Genomic DNA, 20,892 nt, shown 5'->3' with positions numbered 1-20,892 from the left:
TTTGTTTCCATTATAAACATAGGGTCTGAGTTCATTTAAGAAGATCCCTTCATATGAGTGCTAATTCTATCCGGTACTTTACATAAATTGATTTGTTCTGTTGTTATAGCCGTATGCTGGCTCATGGACCTGAACCTAACATGGCAAAGACTCGACTACCTACATTTTCTCCCATTTCTCAATTTAGTGTATATTGACCAAATGCCCTGACAGCTTAGTGGCTTCAACCTTTTCTTTTATTCCCTACATTAACATCATATTACAATCTCCTGTTGCTTCCTTCATAATCCTGCAAGGATCTTCCCAATTCCGTTAATAATATTAATTCATTATAATTTTACCATAAATAATCTTCTTCACAAGCATTTTTTTTACTATATGGGCAGCTGCAACATCTTAAATTACTGGTTTTACCTATCCTCTTCAATCTAATCACAGCTCGACCATTAGAATCCTTTGTTGTTAATTGCCCCTGTTTGTCTCCAACCCCTATTATTAAGTCTACATTCATAGAGGAAAACTAAATATTGACTTATTCCTACGTGAAATGGTACAATTGGTACCTACAAGAAAGCCAAGGCCATTGTTCTAGGGTACTAGACTGTGTAAGGTTGCCTTGTTTACATCAATGCCAGTTGCACTCTGGTGAAAGGTTATGAGAAACAACTTTGTGTTATTGACCGCAAAACATAAAGTAAACATCAAATACAAACTCTTAAGGTGCACTTAGTTCCTAAGCAGAAACTTTGTTTTGTTTTGTTCTAGATAGAAAAAGAAAGGTCTGACAGTTTTTCCGTGACAAGCAAAGCATGAACGCACAGACGAGCCTGAATTATAAATCACAAGAGGCAATAACAGTACAGTGACAGAAGAAAGTCATTGACAGAATGAGGAGAACATTTTCTAGACAAACTGATGTTCTATATAGCAGTTGGAAAATGTAATTACTTGTGAAAAGAAATGGGAATTATTAGACTCTGTTCTTGCAGGCAAATTATACCTCTTAATTTGAGTCATGGATTATTCAGATATATTGGGAATTGTAGTAGCTACTAAGTACGGTAGTAGAAGCTGCAGGGGTTGGGCTTGCCTAAACCGGCTTTAAATAACATAACTCTGGATGGATTAATGAGTGGGCTAAATATCATTGGCAGTGACCCATGTATGCCAAGATGGCCAGTTCAGACAAGGTTACAAGGTAGGTCAATGTGTATATATTCCTAATGTGTTGCTGGACCTGACTCCCTCACTGATTAGCCCCATGACTGTGGATCTTCTCAAGTGGAATGTTTGCTCAGAATACCATATTTCTACTGTGAAACACCCCGAGCATGTATTGGGTACAACTTAGGCACATTTAAATGGATTTGCTCACTACTGATTGGAGAGCATATTATTTATGACTTGGTTTAACATTCAGCCATATTTAGAAAGTCAATCTCTAACATCCGAAACTCAATCTCCCTGCCAAAGATCAGTATGAGTTTTCCCACCTCTTGTAGACTGTCTTCCCTCTTGGAGGTGTCTAACCTCAGAAGGACTGGTTGCAAAGATAGATCGACATGGCCCCCTCTCATGCAAAAAAGATAGAGTGCAGGTACAAAAGGAATCACAAGATCCAGATCTAAGACAGGGCAGACTGATCAAAGATTTCTTTGGAAGGATTATCCCAAGAAACCTCAATAGACGTCCTACAGCTATTGCTTATGATATTGCTTAGACTCAAGCTGAAATACTATCTCTGCATTGACAAAGGCCATGACGTAAAACTTTGGTGCTTCATTAGAGGAGAAATGGGATATGTTCTTGCTCTGCGATCGGTGTGCACAAGAGATTTAAAAATAACAACATATCTCTCTCACTTTCTCTTAAAAAAAAAAAAATTAATTGCCATGTTAACAACATGTAAACAATAATAAAAAGAATATGAAATTATACTGTACCTTAAAAGGAGAAAATATATATATATATATATATACACACACACACACACACACACACACACACGTATATTATTAAATGGTTACTCCAAGCACCATGACTACTTCAGTGATTTGAAGGGGTCATTGTGCTTGCAGTCTGTATTTGCAGAGTTTTGTTGCACATATGGAGACTAACTCCTCTGTTGCCAGAGGTTTAACTCCACCTGCGGCAACATCATAGAGGCATCATTAGCCAGCCTGGAACTGGGATATATTATCCTCCGACCCTACATTACATGCGGCTTTCGTACAGCCCCCCCCGTATCGCCTTTAAACGGAATCGGAACCTTAGGGACATTCTGGTCCACAACGATTGCCCTGATCAATATGGGACACAACAAACTCACAGCAAAACAGGTTGCTTTAAATGCACCAATTGCGTCACTTGTGGCCATATGCTCACAGGTTCCTCGTTTGCTCATCCACACTCAGGAAAGCGATATCCCATCAAACACCACATCACCTGTCTCACCACCCACGTAGTCTATCTAATATCTTGCCCTTGTGGACTATACTACGTGGGAAAAACTGATCTTACACTAAGAGACAGAATGCGGGGCCACCGTTCAGGAATCATGACTGCATTCAGGGACAACAAGACAGACAAACCGGTGGCCAAGCATTTCTTGGAGATGAACCACCGTTTACCCATGCTCAAATTCACAGCCATTGATCACATCCCCCCTCTGTCTAGGGGGGGTGATCGATCTAGGATCCTGCTCCAACGGGAGGCATACTGGACTAAGACACTGGACACCGTACACCCGAGGGGTCTTAACGAATACATCTCCCTTCACGCCTTTTTGGATACTCGCTGAGTCCCCCTTTTTGGAACAATTTTTGAATATTCTCCAAAAAAACTTATGCATCATTATGTCTATCGTTACTTAGAAGCTTCTATTATGGCCGTCTGTAGTATTTTTATACACGCTCTTATTTTCTATTTTCTATTTTTTGTACTTCTATTTTTTGTATTTTTTACGCTTATTTATTTTTTGTATTTTTTGTATTTATTTTTTGTATTTTTTGTATTTGTTTTTTATTTATTATCTTTTATCATTTATTTATTTTTTATTACTTTTTTATTATTTATTATTTACTATTTTATATTCATCTTTCATGTTTATTTTTCATGTTTATCATTGTTATTGTTATTTTCATCTTTGTATTTATTTTTTATTATTTTTTTATTATTTTTTGTTACTTTTTTATTATACATACCCACTTTCATTAGGGTATGTTCTTATGTTTTCATCTTGATCAGGGCTTTTCCCCTTCTTGTTCCATCTGTTCATTCATCTGCCTAACCTCTGCACAATGTCGTCTGTTATCATGTTGGGCGTTGGTACACGCTCCCGTTGTAGTGCTGGACCCTGCTTTGTACATCTGCATATATCTACCTGTATATACTTAGGTATTGCATGAAATTAATTTAATGGTCGCTGTTCGTGTTCTACTTTCTTTTTATTTTCCTTTCTATCTTTTTCACCACTATTATCCTCGCTTTACACTCAGCAGATGGCCCCCATCTCGTAACCATCAGCTGTATAACTTTTTACATGTCACTACACCTCTTTATCAGTGCTTTACACACCTCTATATATACACATAGCACTTTAGGACCACTCTCCCCAGGTTCGTTTATGGATATATTGTTATGGTCACGTTTTCGTTTTTGTTTTGTTTTATCACGTTTTTATACACTCTCTGCTCTCTTTTTTCCTCTTCCTCATTCTCCTATACACTTTGCATACTTAGCTTTCCTTTTCTTGCACTTGCCCTTTGTGACCAGTATCCTCTATATTACTTAGCCCATGTGCATCACACATACACATTATGCTGCTCTGTACTGGGTTGATTAAACTACAGGATCATTATGTTTATGCATATAGTACATGTCCATTTCAATACTCGGTTTCATCATCAAACATATTCTTTTCCCATATATCTTTAACTTTCATAATGCTCGTAACTTCACTTGTATCACGTAAATTTTGCCCACACTTGGTTCCCTGGGTTACCTAGACGCATGATCACTTTTTTTTGGCTTGTCGCACGATTGGTGACGTCATCACTCACCGACGGGATCGCCACGGCGGGTTTGGCAATCACAGTCCAGTGAGCACACATGGCTTTGGGGCGCACAGCTTTTTCAGGGTAAGTGATTACTCTCTAATTTGTTAGGGTATATAAGGTCACGGTTGTACTTTGTTTTGTATCTTGATAAAGACCTGCGGGTCGAAACGTCGATTTTTTTCACGGAATAAATTGCTTGAAATAAGTCCTCTGGAGTGCTCTACTCTTTTCCTGGATATATATATACACACACACACACACACACACACACACGTATATTATTAAATGGTTACTCCAAGCACCATGACTACTTCAGTGATTTGAAGTGGTCATTGTGCGTGCAGTCTGTATTTGCAGAGTTTTGTTGCACATATGGAGACTAACTCCTCTGTTGCCAGAGGTTTAACTCCACCTGCGGCAACATCATAGAGGCATCATTAGCCAGCCTGGAACTGGGCTGGCTAATGTTAATGTTCTGCATATTCCCAAGCACATAATTGCATTCATTGGCTGACAGCAGTCAGCTGATGCTGACAGCCAATGAATGGAGACAGGATCGGCTTTTAGCTTCTGCAGCTCAGCAAAAGCCAGAAGCACGTCATCCAGCTCGATTGGAACCTCAGAGCCCAGCAGTGTCCCAGGTAAGGATGCAAATTGTTTGCCCCACTCCGGCGAACCAGGCCAGGGTTCTCGTGACATCATAACCACTACAGCGGGTTGCAGTAGTTATGATGCTTGTAACTAACCTATCACAGCAGAAGCAGAAAACAGAATGTGCATGTAAAAAAATATTTATCACATAAAAGCAAAGCAGTTAACATACCAATGCTTTGGCATTAGGATTGGCCTTCTTATCCAGCAGGACTTTCGCAACCTTGTAGTGTCCACAGTGTGCGGCAACATGCAGCGCGGTTAAATAATCATTGGTGACATCATCAACAGGCACGTTGTGATGGAGCAGGAGCTGGACGCAGTTCAGATGGTCTCCTTGAGTTGCCATGTGCAAAGGAGACAAGCCATTCTGTAAACAAACAAAACAAATCAAAAAGAGATGGGTTCCAGGAGACAGGTGCAAAAACTCTCCGTATTGTAAACCCTCCCAGAGCCACAGGCCACATTCACTAATCCATCACTGACACTTTCACTAATCTAACAATAGTCAGTAACTATTAATTACTCCGCCATTGGTCTTTAAGCATCATGTCATAACAATACACCCTTTTAAAGATCTATATCTCAAGAGTATTGTTACATTCTTTTAAATAATTGCAGGGCTGCATGCCCCTACAAATGCTAGATAAGCAGGGCATTCTATATTTCTACAGGGTATTAAGGGAGAAGATTATGAAGTTAATGAATGTGTGGGTTCACTGTACCCCAGTAATAACTAGGAAGAAGCAATAGGCTCCTTCGCACCCCATGCACAATATGCATCTGATGAAGAATTAATAATTAGCAGTGGTCCCCTACTAAGAGGATAGTGCAGTTGCGTGCGTTTCACAACATCCATGGAATAATTAATGGCAGACTTGGATTTTCATTTATTTTGCTTGGTACAGTTTTATAACTGTATGTTCTAGCATTGTATGCAGCAAACAGGTCTATTAATGCATTCAATAGCTACCTTGGGAATCAATTTCAGATTGATTTAGCTCTATTTTATGTGTAATTAGGGTCATTTGGGGGATAATGGGATTCATTTTAGGTGTTTTTTTTCCCATCTTCCTCTGAGTTGGTTATCAGTATATGCTGGGCCACCATCAGGGGGTGACAACCCACACACTTAGGGCCACCTGATGGGCCCCCTCCTTCAGGGGCCCGGTCAGCGCTGTGGCCGTGGTATAGCGCGACCGGGCCCCTTAAAAAAAAAAAAAAAGCAGCCGCAAGTGCTGCTGGGAGGAAGTGGTTACTTCCTCCCAGCTCACTCCGCGCGCGCAAGTGAAGAGGGAGCCGTGCCGACTACCCCCATCATCCCCAGCCACCCTCCTGCAAAGAAAAGGTAATGTGTCTGTATGTCTGTATATGTATGTCTATGTATGTCTGTATACATGTATGTGTATGTATGTATGTATGTATGTATGTGTCTGTCTGTGTCTGTATGTCTGTGTATGTATGTCTGTCTGTGTATGTATGTATGCATGTATGTGTATGTGTATGTCTATGTATGTGTCTGTTTGTGTATGTATGTCTATATACATGTATGTCTATGTATGTATGTGTCTGTGTGTCTGTCTGTGTATGTCTGTATGTATGTCTGTATGCATGTATGTCTATGTATGTATGTCTGTATGTATGCATGTATGTCTGTCTGTATGTATGTCTGTATGCATGCATGTTTGTATGTCTGTGTATGTATGTCTGTATGTATGTCTATGTATGCCTGTCTGACTACATGCATGTATGTCTATGTATGTATGTCTGACTGTGTGTATGCATGTATGTATGTCTATGTATGTATGTATATATGTATGTCTGTATGTCATTATATATGTATGTCTGTATGTCAGTATGAATGTATGTCTGCATATCATTATGAACGTATGTCTGTGTGTATGTGTGTATGGATGTCTGTATGCATGTATGTCTGTCAGTAGGTATGTTTATATGCATGTGTGTCTGTCTGTATGTATGTGTATGTCTGTATGCCTGTCTGTATGTCTATGTATATCTGTCTGGATGCATGCATGTATGTCTGTCTGTCTGTCTGACTGCATGCATGTATGTCTATGTATGTATGTCTGTCTGTATGTATGTCTGTGTGTGTATGTATGTCTGTATGCATGTATATATGTCTATGTATGTATATATGTATGGCTGCATGTCAGTATGAATGTATGTCTGCATATCATTATGAACATATGTCTGTGTGTATGTGTGTATGGATGTCTGTATGCATGCATGTCTGTCAGTAGGTCTGTATATATGCATGTATGTCAGTCTGTATTCCATTATGAATGTATGTGTGTATGGATGTCAGTGTCTGTATGTATGAATGTGTGTATGTATGTGTGTGTGTATGTATGTATGTCGGTGTCTGTATGTATGTATGTGTCTTTAGGTCCTCATGCATGTTTCTGTATGTATGTTAGTATGTGTCTGTCTTTTACTATGTATGCCTGTGTGTATGTCTCAGTATGTGTGTGTCAGTATGTATGCCTGTATGCGTGTATGTCTGTTTCAGTATGTGTGTCTGTTAGTATGTATCTGTGTCCTTTTGTATCAGTGTGTGTGTATTCCTGTGGGCGGTATTTGGAGGCGGACCCAGTGGGCGGTATTTGGAGGCGCCAAAATTTCTGGTGGCGGCCCTGAGTATATGATTGCAAAGCATTTTAGACAAACTGAAGTAATCACTCCAGTTTTGGTGCATAGCTATATATTAACAAAATAATAGAATTTAATGTCTTGCTCCTATATATCAAAACATGGAAAGATAATTTGAGATGCACCTTTTCAAATAAGCTGCTAAGCCAGCGATGGCTAACCTTGTCAATTACATTACTTTCTCAAGCAACCTACATACCTTTGATTCACAGCTTTAAAGGGGAACTGTCACTCCCCTGGATTTTTTTTTTCAATTCTTTATTTTTCTCGACTCACATGAGGTTTAATCATTTTTTCGTAAAACATGCATTTTGAGAAGGTATCAGGTAAACAGTATTTCAAGGCATTAGAGTGTACAATGTAAGAAGACTACGACTGAATTATGCTGCCTATGAGAGTGCCAGTGAGAAGAGGTGTACTCCCCTGGATTTTTTTATATTTTGTAGTTTACTCACCCTCTATAATTAACAAGTAAACATTTGTGTTGTAAAAAAAAATAAAAAAAAATTAAATAAAATTAAAGGATTACATTGATCAATTTAAACCTGGGAAAATATAAAAAGACAGTAAACTTACCTGTAATCAAGCACTGGATGAAGCCCCCAGCACTGCTCTCCACACATTCCAGCCCTTGCTCGGTCCAACCAAATACTTCTCTTAGAGAAGCATTTGATTGGACTGTTTCACCGGCTCAGAGTGTATGCACGTGCTCTAAGCTGGCAAAAGTATTTTCTTTTTTTCAAATGTTTTTGAGATTTTTTTTTTTTATTCAAGCAGGAGGGAGCGTACGCAGATAACAGATGTAATTTCTGCACAGACTTGATTGATTAGGCATTCCGAAACAGAGTGCCGACGTTGCAAGTTTTCAGCATTAATTGAAATTTTGAAAATCTACTACAAGTGATGGTTCCCCTTTAAATTGTCTGACTATCATAGGAAATCTAGTTTGTGTTTGGCAGCAAGGTTAGCTTTTAATCTATTAATGTAACATTAACATCTAGTTATAATAGCAAAACTTTTATGCACAATGAAATTGTGACATTTTCAGGTCAGTATGCTGTTCATTCTTAATTACACCAGAAGCATAGCCTGCGGAAACCCAAATCTCTTAAAATTCACTGGTATATTGTTGAATACAAGCATAGCCCTACATTACCTTCAGCTGTCCTGAAATGTTTACAATTCATCATTTAGTTGTCCTACATATGTTTTATAACCTCATGGCGCTTTATATATAAACCAAACCTCTCATATCTTAAAGCTTTGTCCCATTTCTATGTGGGTTCAGCTGCATATAGAATACGAAGAATAATACGTTCTAGAAGGGTGTTTGGAATCTGATAACTTTCTAAAAGTATGATCGTCCTATAGCCTGACAGATTGTAATTCATCTACAGTCTTAGTCGGGTTAGGCAGGTTTTCCTGTCTTTCTATTATGTTTTCCAATGTAAAACCGGTTTGTGCTAGGCTAACAAAGCCACGATTATGTAAACATTTGTCTTGGACAGACAGAACCAGTAAAGATGATCTATTGAGTAAAATCTATGCTGAGACTTCAAAAACAACAGAGACTATTGTACAAAAGAGAGCTCTCTGTGATATCTGACTTGTGTGGCTTGTATCTATGGCAGCGGTAGGCAATGTTTGGCACTCCAGATGTTGTGGACTACATCCCCCCTGATGCTTTGCCAACATTATACCTATAAGATGTAGTCCACTACATCCGTAGTCCCAAAGGCACCTGGTCTATGTTAATGTAGAGTTGATGTATGACCTAGGTGACTTGTCAGTTCATCTACCATTACCCCTCCCCTCCCCCCCCCCCAAAAAAATGATGTGAAATTGTTGCTTAATTACATTTATTTCATCCCACTTGTTTCATGTATTATGGGTAAGTTATTTCTTAAAATATTTTGGTTATGATAATACAAACTTAGCAGACAAGTCACTACTGACTACCAATGGTGCTACCATTCTCTCTTCCTCTAAGGCTTGCTGCCTAGGTGTTCTCTTTGACTCCGACCTCTCCTTCACCCCTCATGTCCAATCAATCACCAAATCCTGCCGCTTCCATCTCAAAAACATTGTTCTCAAGTATTTAGAAAATTGGGCAGACTAGATGGGCCGAATGGTTCTTATCTGCCGTCACTTTCTATGTTTTTATGTTTCTCATCCGACCTTATTTAACACCTGATACAACAAAGGTGCTTGTCCATGCCACTGTCCTCTCTTGCCTTGACTACTGTAATCCGCTTCTCAGTGGGCTTACATGTTCCCAACTTGCCCCATTACAGTCTATAATGAACGCGGCGGCAAAGCTCATCTTCCTGTCCGCCCGCACCTCCCATGCCTCCCCCTTTGTCAGTCCCTCCATTGGCTTCCCGTAAGATATAGGGCTCACTTTAAGATCCTGACACTTGCTTACAAATCTCTACAAAATGCTGCTCCCACCTACTTATCCTCATTATTACACAAATATGTCCCATCTGGGCCCCTACGCTCTGCCAGAGACCTACATCTAACCTCTGTTCATTTTCCTACCTCTGATGCTCACCTTAAAGAATTTTCTATGGCGGCATCATTCCTATGGAACACCCTTCCCCTCTCTGTTAAACTCTCACCCAATCTCCACTCCTTCAAAACAATCTTTGAAAACGTAATTGGGATTGTATTAGGATGTTAAAGGAACGCTCCATTAAAGTGTATTTATTTATATTTTTAACAATTTAGTAGCTTTACACCTAAATAAACCATGTGTATGTTTTTGTGTTTTCTTTAGAGGTGTATAGACAAAAATAGACAGCTTGAAAAAGCTGCAGATCTGCTGTGTGCAGCCTTAGCGAGGCCGGACCTCTTTTTGAGGCTGTGCAAAAGAATAGACCACTCAGAGGGTAGTAGATCATTATCTGAGCACTCAAATAGGTAAATTAAGCTGTCTCCTGATAACGGTCTGAGGGAGGAGGGTGGTGCCTCCTTAAAATACTGATTTCTGGTTTTGAAGTGGAAATCTTTTTCAGACTTGTGCATAGGTCCAACTCCCATTTTCCTACTTTGATTGGACACTGCTCACGTGATTTGTGAATAAAATTAACATTTAGGGAATGTTCCCAACCTATAAATTAAAAAAAAAATATTGGGGCACCACATGCAAATTTTCGAATCACGAATTGCATGTTTTATTTGTTTCTTAATCTGTCCACTTCTCTGCTCGGAGTTTGGGAATTCCAATAGGCCCAAATTCAGACAAATTGAGGTTCGGAATAAACATATCTCTAAATCTGATGAATAACTATCTCGGCTGATTAGAGCAGTGGTAATGTCACTGGGAAACGCAGGTATAAATCCCAGTTAAGCCACCTCACCAGTACTTGTCCCTGGGAAAGATGGCCTATCGCAAATCCTCAAATTGTATGCTCATTTAAACAGGGCTTTCCTAATATTTCCTTTCTATAACTATAAATGATAAATCAAAGAAAAAAAGTTACTTACGCACTATTCCAAATCCCTGTGCATATTTATATAAGTGGAGGTTTTTAGTTCCGCACCAATGGCCATTAGATGTAAGCCCACTTACCACGTCAAGGTGGGCTTACATCTAATGGCCATTGGATTGGAATTAAAAACCTCAATTTTTTTAAATATGCACAGGGATTTGCAATAGTGTGCAAGTAACTGTTTCTTTGTGTTTTGTTGTATGTATTGGGGCTAATGTGTACTATGGTCACTGCTGCAGCCCAGGAGTAGTGGGAGTTTGAGTGCAACACTTATTTTTGTATAAATTATAAATGCTAATATTAATAATATGATTTAAACAAAAAATTGAAAAATTTAAATTGAATGGATAACAAAAAAATAAACTTTTTTTTGGTACATTTGATATTGATCGCACATGCTTAGAAAATAGTTAGTGTTATACTCAAATATATGTCCTCTTCCTTTGCTTTTAGTTTAAGAAATATAATTACTGCATACAAGTTTCAATGATAAATAAAATGATGTTAAAATACAAAGTAAGCACGTCTTTAAATAATAGAGGTGAAAGTTGAAGCAATTTTAAGAATTACAAAACAAAAAGTGAACAATTCTTGACTGATCAAGTTTTGTTTCCAGCCATAAAACCAGTTACTGATCAACATAAAAACAAACATTTTCATTCAAGTTACAGGAAGTGTATAACCTATCTAACTTTGTGATGATTGTGCTGGAGCAACAATGGATCAACATTTAGTTGACACAAATGGGGGTTGTGAATACCCCCCCCCCCCCCCCCCCCCCCTTTTTTTTACCACAGATAACTAGTGTTGCAGAGTTTTTGGTAAAACAGATCTCTCCCTTTTTTTTTTGTTTATCTTGTAAGACTATCTCTCCCTGAAACAACTATTGGGATTTTTCTGTACACCCTGTGTACCATACCAATCTACAACTGCTCTTATTTTAATGTTTGTATGGTGTACTATGCACTATTTTAGCTAAAATGCATTAATTTTGCACTCATAGCAACTTAACACATTGCCACTAGAGGGCAAACAAGGTTTTTCTGATGTGCATAAAAGACTACCAGTGCAAAAATTAGTTTCAGCCGGTTCTTCCAAATTAATTTCCTTTTAATGTACGTCCACGTAAATGGATCCATCTGAGATTTACCTGTGGAGTCTTATTTAATGAATAAGACTCCTCAGGTAAGTCCCACATGGAGCTAATTATTTGGGTGTGGTTTAAAAGGAATTTAATTTGGTTCTAACCGTTAGCGTAATCCTGGTAGAAGCATGTGGCAACTTCTGTCTGCATGACGCAACAGCATACTCAGATCGACATATAAGCCTATGGTAGGCTTTATCAGTCATAAGTCGCACTTTCACCTCCACGCAACCTCTCAAACAGTGCACTCAGCATGCCAACAAAATATGACTTCATTTTTTTTTTTAAAATAAAAAACATTTTATATAGTAGTGCTTAATATATAGTATAGACTGATGGCAGAAAGGAAGATGATACCTGAACCCACTGTTCTCAAGAACTCCACTGCTCAGCATACCTTAGTCTTGGACAGAATGGGGGCTCCTCGATCCAGCAACATTGCTACCACTTGTTCATGACCGCTCCTCGCTCCGCAGTGAAGGGGTGTCAGTCCATCCTAGTAAAAAAAAATGTAATTAGTAATTTTTATATAAAATATGCTGCTCTTCTATGTCATCATACTCCACTTAGAGGTCTAATTTTTGCCCATGAGAATATTTTTAAGGGTTGTGAGTGGGACTGTTATCTGAAATTGTAGGTAACTTACTAATAACAATTTATGGAACTAAAATGTAATTTGTAACAAGAACAATGTATCTAACTTTACACAGACTGATTTCTAAACACATTTAGTGCAGTTTAAAAACAATACTGTGCATATTATTGCTACGGAGCTCTGTTATACACTCAGACACATCAGTAATCTAGAGCTTCTATGAAAGAGGGACATAAAGACTGAAAAGAGGGACAGAGGGGTTTGGACCCAAAAGAGGGACACTTGGGAGGTATGGAATTAAGCCATGGAAATCCACACAGGTAGGAACATAAAATGCAGTATCGGTGAATAAAAGCCTATTACCTGGGGAACAAAATACATGTTATATAGCATATATATTAATCAATATTTAAACATGTTTGCAGTGTTTCCAATGATGCTTCCCGGTGAAGAAATACAGTAATGAAAGCAAAGGTTAAAGGTACCAACTGTCAGCATAGTTTGCATATCTATAGCTCGAACCCGTAGTTGCAGTGTGAGCACTGTTTGCTGACATGGGCATCTGTGCTCAGCAATGCTCCACTGACCTCATTTTACCCAGCAGAGGGATTTCTAACACACTTTAACTGATATTGTGTAAACATCTTGCAGAGGTACAGCCACCTGGAATCACGATTGGCTTAAATATTTTGCACTTTTTGCTTTTATTAACTCTATAGGGAAGGGCTTTGAGTATAAATAAATAATGTTGATGCTCCCTCCCATCCACCATTGTTTAATTAGGAGAAGTGGAGAATGTTGTAGGGGAGAATTTATCTGCCTTTGGTGGGTACAGTCCTCTCTTGATTGCTATCTATCCAATGTGTGTTTTGACATAGATAGCAACTAGCAAGTGACAATTCTTCAATCCCTCACTCCAGAAGCACTCGGGTAAACACTATCAAATCTCGTACTGGGGTGAGGAATGCAGTGGAGATAAGTATAAAACACATTTTATGCCCAGAATGACATTATCGCTCCACGATGCTCTGACTGTGCTCATGTGTGCTTGGAAAAATAACCAAGCATGCGTGTGCATATAAGGTTGTTAAAGTGTGTATACACCCTCACTTCCATGTCCAGGGTGATGTCCTAACATACTCATGTCTCCAGGGCATGTACTGAAAAATGAAAACATCCACTTGAGAACATGCAGGAGAGGGACAGTTGGCTAACCCTTAAATTACCAAAGACATGTCTAGCTTATAATAATTAAGCATTTCATTATTTATCTAACCCTTGGTAATCAAGAGGTTCATCAGTCTCGTCAATATAGCAGTGCGGGTGCTTGTGCCTATATGACTGATCTGCCGCAAAATCGGTCACTCTCATGCACTCTTCACTTTAACCATCCAGAATGTAAGCAGATTATTGACAGAAGGACCTGTTTTAGCATTCCCTTTTGATATCTCTCTCTCTATATCTGTTACATGAAGTGCATGACCTCAACAAACGTTTCAACCTTTTATGTTTAAAAAAGGAGCCTCTTTTGGTGTTTGAGAAGATCAGAATTACTCTGTGCTGAAGGCATTTAATATGCCTGAAGTCATTATTAACTCTCGAGAAGAACCCATTGCTAATCTCCCTTCAGTGTATGTACATGAAACAGAATCAAACAAAAAAAAAAAGTTTGCTAGACATCCAATGCATCTGTGATCACAGCGCCATGGAGTAAGAGTAACATCTACTCCCAGAGGATTTGTTTATCCAACAACAATCTTGAACTGGACTAGTAATATATAATACATTATGCATATCCAAAGATCAAAACAGCAACATCAGCTCCACGCAAAACATGATGCACGAGTTCTGCAAAAAATATCTAATTCAGCATCTTGGTCAAAGATGTTTCCTCCTTCCGGCCTGTCTCATTAAAATGTATGATATATTTTTGGCATTGTCAAACTCTCTAGAGCTAAAACTGCTCTGAACTTGCTTCCGATAAACTGACTTTTTACGTAGTCTTGCTCTTCATAGCGTAGTGTTGCAAAATGACACTGGACTAGTAATCGTGCAATTGAGGATTCCATAGTTCTGTAATCTTTCCTTGTTCGGAGTAGAAGAGCTATGTCCTTCTGGGTTTGTTAGCTGTTCAGTGTGAATTGCAAACTGGAAAAAGCAGCTATAGAAATCGTGATCATAGTAGCAAAATTAAATCCAAAAAGTTCCACTAGGTGTCAGACTTTGATAGCCATGTTCATTTTCTAGATAGTCTTCTCTGGTAATGAATAAATCTAATCTGTAGTCGCTCTGATGCTCTGAGTGTCTTTTTAACTCTAAGGAAAGTGGTGCGGTAATATAACCAGAATTTATGGTCTATGTAAAAGTAAATTATAAACATCAATAAAAATATTTGCATAATAACAAGCACAGTGGCAATTACTTACCCTTGTTTTGGCATCAATTTTAGAACCTCGATCCAAAAGAAGTTTCACCATATTGGCATTTCCTCTCTTGGATGCCACGTGTAACGGAGTTATGTCATTCTATGGAAACAAGGGGCAACAAAGTAAAATTTTCTGAGTATATATCATGTGATTATGTAATGTATGTTTTTCTTGATGATCATTCTTTCTGTTAAGCAGCTATTAAAAAAAACAAAGACAATATTTTATATAGTCTTACGACCTTGGTGACAGATGACATATCATGATTGTCAAGTCAACAAGTAGATTCTATTAAAATCAGAGTCGTTTCCGACTAATCGTAAGAATTTAGAACACCATTGAATTACAAATTGAGTACCCTTATATATAATTATTTACAGAAAACAAAGACGTTCCCTGCACATGACACCAGGAGCCCATCACAACACATTTTCCCCCTAGTATTCCTCTGTGTAGGTAAGGGGAAATAAGTGTTTTAGGTAACAGATATTGTAATATCCACACCATGCTTGCTGCCTCGGTTTCATACGTTCCAAAAAAATCCCACCTGACCCTGCCGAAAGCCTTTTCAGTATCTAACGACAAGGTCAGGAGGGGCAGACATTTTTTATGGGCCAACTCCATAATGTCCAGAAGTCTCCTAATATTGTACACCAAGGTCCTACTTGTTATGAACCTTACTTGATCTTGATGCATAATTGTGGGTATAATTTTACATAATCTTGCTGCAAGTACTGCGGAATATAATTTGATATCTGTATTTAACAGTGAAACGCGTCTGTAGTTTGCAAGCTGATCAGAATTTTTGTTTTGTTTAGGAATAGGTACGATGTAGGCTTTTAACATCTCGTGGGGTATATTACCATTTAACATAATGTGGTTACACATATTTGTGAGAACCTCCACTATATTTTCACTCATTGATCTATGAAAATAATTACTAAATCAATCTGGCCCAGGGGATTTATGTGCTTTGAGGTTTTTGATGGCGTTGTTAACCTCAATCGGAGAGACAGGTTCATTCATTTGAGTTAGTTGGTCTTGGGAGACTTTAGGTACCCTATACTTTGTAAAGAAATCCGACATATTAATGGGTGAACATAGATCTAATAAATTATATAAATTAGAATAGAGCTCTTGAAAAACCTGACCTATTTTTGTCGGAGCAAGAATAGTAACATTTCCTTGTGTGATTTTAGATATTACTTTTTTTTAGCTTTTTCATTCTTTAATCTATTGGTTAGTAACTTGTCAGCCTTATTTCCTTTATAACACCATGTCCACTTTAATCTTTCAAGGGAATAATTAGCTTTTTGGATCATTATGTCGTTTATTTTTCCTTTAACCTTTCTCAATTTGTTAGAAAGTTCTAGTGACGGGTCAATCTTATTTATTTTCTCAAGTTGATCTAATGCTATATATAATATATATGTTCCTTGAGTTTCTTTTTTTCCCTGATAACCTAGTTTGACTAAGTGTCCTCTTATAGTACATTTATACGCACACCAAGTTATAGGAAGTGAAATATCTTTGTTAACGTTCTCTTTAAATAAATAATCAGTTGTTTCCTTAATTAGAACTAGATTTTACACATTTTGTAAAAGTCTCTCGTTTAACCGCCAATTTGATCTATCTTTATTAAAATCATCCTTGATTACCATTATGAGTGCATTATAATCCGACCACGGAATGTTGAGTAAACATTTTTTTTTTTTTAACTCTTTTCATTGTATCCGCTTCGGCTAAAAAATAATCTATTCTTGTATACACCTGATGTGCGTGTGAAAAACACGTGTAGTCCCTATCCTGTGGATGCCAAATACACCACAAATCATACATTCCGTTCCTCCTCAGGATGTCACCAAAAACCTTGGACGAGTTATTAATGTACCTATTGTTCTCGTTTTTCTTTATGCTATTCCTATCTAGCATTGGGTCCAAGAAACAATTCAAATCTCCCATATATTTAATCCTCCCTTGTCTGATTCTCTCTATTCTGCTACATAAATTCTGAATAAATCTAGTGGGGGCATAATTAGGAGCATAGATATTAGCAATTGCGTAGTTTTGGTTATTAATTTCACCAATAAGTATATGATTTAAGTTCTCTATGTCTATTTCCTGATAAATCAATTTAAAAGCAAATCTACCCCTCTTTTTTTTATTAGGCATAGATGAAACAAAAATATGAGGAAAATCCTCAGATTTGAGCCATTTTTTTTTTCATTTGAACACCAGTGAGTCTCCTGCACCCTACAGATATGTATTGACTCTTTTTTCAAAAAGTTCAAAAAGATTACTCTCTTTTGAGGAGAGTTTAATCCAGTAGCATATACCGAAACGAGTTTTATCATAACGTTTCTGGAAATGCATTACCCCAAATTCTGAATGAACAGGCCATAACAAAAACCATGGCACAATACATTAAGCATGTATACAAAACATATAACATCTCCATCTCCCTATCCCATAGAAGGATAAGGCCATCCCATGGAAGATACATTGCTCAGTTGTTAAGCAAGCACCCAAAAAGTCAAACTGCTCCCAGCGGCTTGAAGGCAAAAACTTTATAAAAAAAGAGCAATCTAATAATTTGCACAAGCAGCCTTTTCATCACACTTGTATATAGTCTGTTCTATGTTACAAAGGACAAAAAAAAGTGCACTGCAGCTATGAATTAGATACATTAATCCTTACGGTATATAAAATTTACGTGTTAATAGAATTTAATCATGTGAGTAAACAGTGAATAATATAAAACACCGCCTCATTCTGATCTTTGTCTGCCTAGACCGTGAAACTATTCTTATGTTACCTCTAGCAGGTAAGATATTAAAAAATGTAGTAACATCTTAGCGAAAGTTTTCAACATTTAGATCTATAAAGTGCATTCTTAAAAAAAATATATATATATATATATATATTAAATGAATATATAGCACCTAAAATTACTCCCTTTCACCATATCAAAATGCTTAACTTAAATCCCTTTATTTAGCTTTTCCTGTGCCTATTTATAGACCCTAGAACAGGCATAGGCAACCTTCGGCACTACAGATGTTTTGGACTACACCTCCCATGATGCTTTGCCAGCGTTACAGGTGTAAGAGCATTATGGGGGATGTAGTCCCCAACATCTGGAGTGCCGAAGGTTGCCTACCCCTGCCCTAGAATAATGTGTATACAAAATTATTTAGAAAAATGTGGTAAATTGATGAATCTACATATTTATCCTTATTTATGTAGAGTGCACATATTACAAACAGTGCCATTACAAGATGTATGAACCTTGAAATATTCCAACTCCTCAAAAACATTTTAAAAATAATTCCCACTTTAGTTTGAATATGTGTCTTAGGAAGAACACAAAGTACCATGTATGTTTACAGTAACTAGTCTTCAAATTCTTTATTCCGAAGGCATTTAAGAATATCGTTGTTGATCATTTAAAGTGACCAGCAAAGCTTCACTTACTCTGGCAGTGAAATCCACGGCAGCACCTCGATTCAGCAGGAGTGTAGCCACATTGATGTTTCCGTAATGGGCAGCTATGTGAAGTGGAGTGAAGCCACTCTAGAGAAAGGAAAGAAATAACCAAAGTGTGAGCTGATGATTTGGGTAGTGTATGGTATAAAAAGAGGACACACTGTTTTGTCAGCAAATGCAACGGCTTTGTAAACCTCAAAATAGCTGTAAATTAGCATAACCAATGGTCAATATTTCATTTCCTGCCTTGTCTATCATATGCCTAAACATTTAAAGAGACCAATGCCACTATAGCTTAATGAAGTAGCTTTGGTGCATAGATCTTGCCTTTGCAGGCTCACTGCCCAATGTTCTGTTATTTAGGTGTTAAACCACTTTAATTCTGCAGCCCTAGCCACACCTCCCCTGGCTGTGACTTGCAGAGCCTCCCTGCACACTTCCTGCAAAGATGTGTACATTTTTTCAAGTGTACATTTTAGCAGAGTGTTGACTCAATTCTTATCTCCTGCTCTGTTAATAGTCTGTTATTGCAAATCAACCTACTACTTGAGTTTAGATAAAGTGAAAGAAAAAATAAATCAAATGTTCCTCCAGGTAGTAACAAATGTTACTCCATAGTTGCAGGCTTGACTGCACTATTAGAGAAGCCCATTTTTGGGACATATTCCAGCACAAGGTAAGTATTTAATTATTTTTCATATAATTTGTAAGTTTTTGCTTTTTTTAATATTATGTGTATATATATATATAAAATACATTATATAGATTATTTTTTATGTGCTCATTGTGTCCACAATGCTTCTCTATGAGAATCATTTCAATGCATTGCCAAGTAAGTTAATTCTGGGCAAAAAAAGGTGTGGATCAGCTTTTTATTTTAAATTGAATTGTCTTGTTCAAGTGCATTAAAACATATATACATTTTTAACTTAGACATTCCAATTAAATGAAAATCACAGGCACCCAGACCACGTCATCTCAATAAAGCGGTCTGGGTCCTGCAACCCCCTCCTCCCTGTTTTAACCATGCAACTGAAAACATTGCTGTTCTGTATGGCAATATTTTCATTGCAGGCTTGACCTGTCTATACCCCCACTATTTCTATCATATGGTTTCAGAGTGGCATCTTGTCACACATGCACACTAGCTTCCTATGGGCAAAGCATTGGAAAGGTGATATCAGTTAAAGAGGTGGAGCATCCCCGAGGAGACTGGCACTGTGAGAAAATGCAAGTAAACTCACCTTTTTAACACTGGCAGGGGGTGGGGTCCAGTCACCTAAACGGTAACTATGGCACTATAGCATTAGGGACGCACATTTATATGTGTTCCAAGTTTGACCCTCAGTTAGTCCCTGATCAGGTCTTTATACAAGTTTACTTTTAGCTCCTATGTACCATTACAGAGATAATCTATAATAGTTGCTTATCAGACTGATCACACCCAAAAGAGCACTCTGCAGCTGTAAGGCTGGCAAGTTCCCTCTGAAAAATAGATACAGTAACCCCAGATGACCAATTCTCTGTTGGGCCTTGTCAGTGACGTGAAGCTGATATGCACAGTGAGCAAGGGGTCTATGTCTGGAATGCCCTTTTGTCGTAAGAAGACCCTTGTCATATGCCAATATTTCAGAAACAAAGTTTACGAGAGGGGCAAGTTGCTTGAGTTGTTTCCTTTCAAAGATTTGTCTAATATATAAAGCTTTGATGTAAGATTAGTGGTGTTACACAATTGTTTTGTTTTCTAATTTCTAAGAGAACCCTAGGATTGGTTGGTGTTTATTTAAAAATGATTTTTTGTATTTGTTAAAACTAGCGCACAACAATCCCACACTAGATGCAAGCAATCACTTTGCTAGTTGGCTGTTGCATTAACCAAGTGCAATGCCATGCATGGCACAGAGATTTAAGACCATTTTAACAAACACTCTACATTCAAACACATTCCGTTGGTACATTCTTTGTTATTAGGGAAGGTATAAGGACAGTTAAATGTGACGTGCGTGCAAAGTAAATAAATAAATAAATAAAACCAATTTAAATACTGGGAGTAGGCATGGCAAAATAACAAAATAACAAAATACTTTAATAATCATAACCAAGCCCAAAATGTGATGTGTGCCTCGGAGTATGTGCAGATATATTGCTTTCTTTATGAAGAAGAGCAAATTGATCACAAGCATGTTTATAGATCAAAATAGGGCAAGTGAGGTAATCAGACTCTTAATTTAGAGTATGGTCTGGTCTCTGTGTACAAAAGGGTAAATGCAGAAAATAAACAAGGGGACCTAGCATTTGCTGTAATTGTCATAACATTTCTAATATGATGTAAACCTTGCAGTCAACAGTGAATGAGTGAATAGCTAAA

The 20,892-nt window shown here is 37.7% G+C and overlaps 1 protein-coding gene across 12 annotated transcripts in view; it reads right to left on the bottom strand.

Moving 5' to 3' along the window:
• ANK3 (ankyrin 3) overlaps positions 1-20,892 on the bottom strand; it is a 557,845-nt gene that overhangs the window by 156,678 nt on the left and 380,275 nt on the right. For all 12 annotated transcript variants that reach the window (XR_010085575.1, XR_010085574.1, XM_063434253.1 and 9 more), the window contains 4 exons: positions 18,513-18,611; positions 15,039-15,137; positions 12,415-12,513; positions 4,882-5,079 (listed from right to left, as the gene is read on the bottom strand). Coding sequence is in view for 10 of the 12 variants with exons in the window: in XM_063434253.1 (XP_063290323.1) it covers positions 4,882-5,079; positions 12,415-12,513; positions 15,039-15,137; positions 18,513-18,611 (495 nt within the window). In the remaining 2 variants the exon portion in view is untranslated. The remainder of the gene's footprint in view (positions 1-4,881; positions 5,080-12,414; positions 12,514-15,038; positions 15,138-18,512; positions 18,612-20,892) is intronic.

Source organism: Pelobates fuscus, chromosome 10 (genome assembly GCF_036172605.1).
Source record: "Pelobates fuscus isolate aPelFus1 chromosome 10, aPelFus1.pri, whole genome shotgun sequence".
Lineage (NCBI taxonomy): Eukaryota > Metazoa > Chordata > Amphibia > Anura > Pelobatidae > Pelobates > Pelobates fuscus.
The sequence above is the reverse complement of the archived record's forward strand: the minus strand, read 5'-3'. Positions and strand labels throughout refer to the sequence as shown.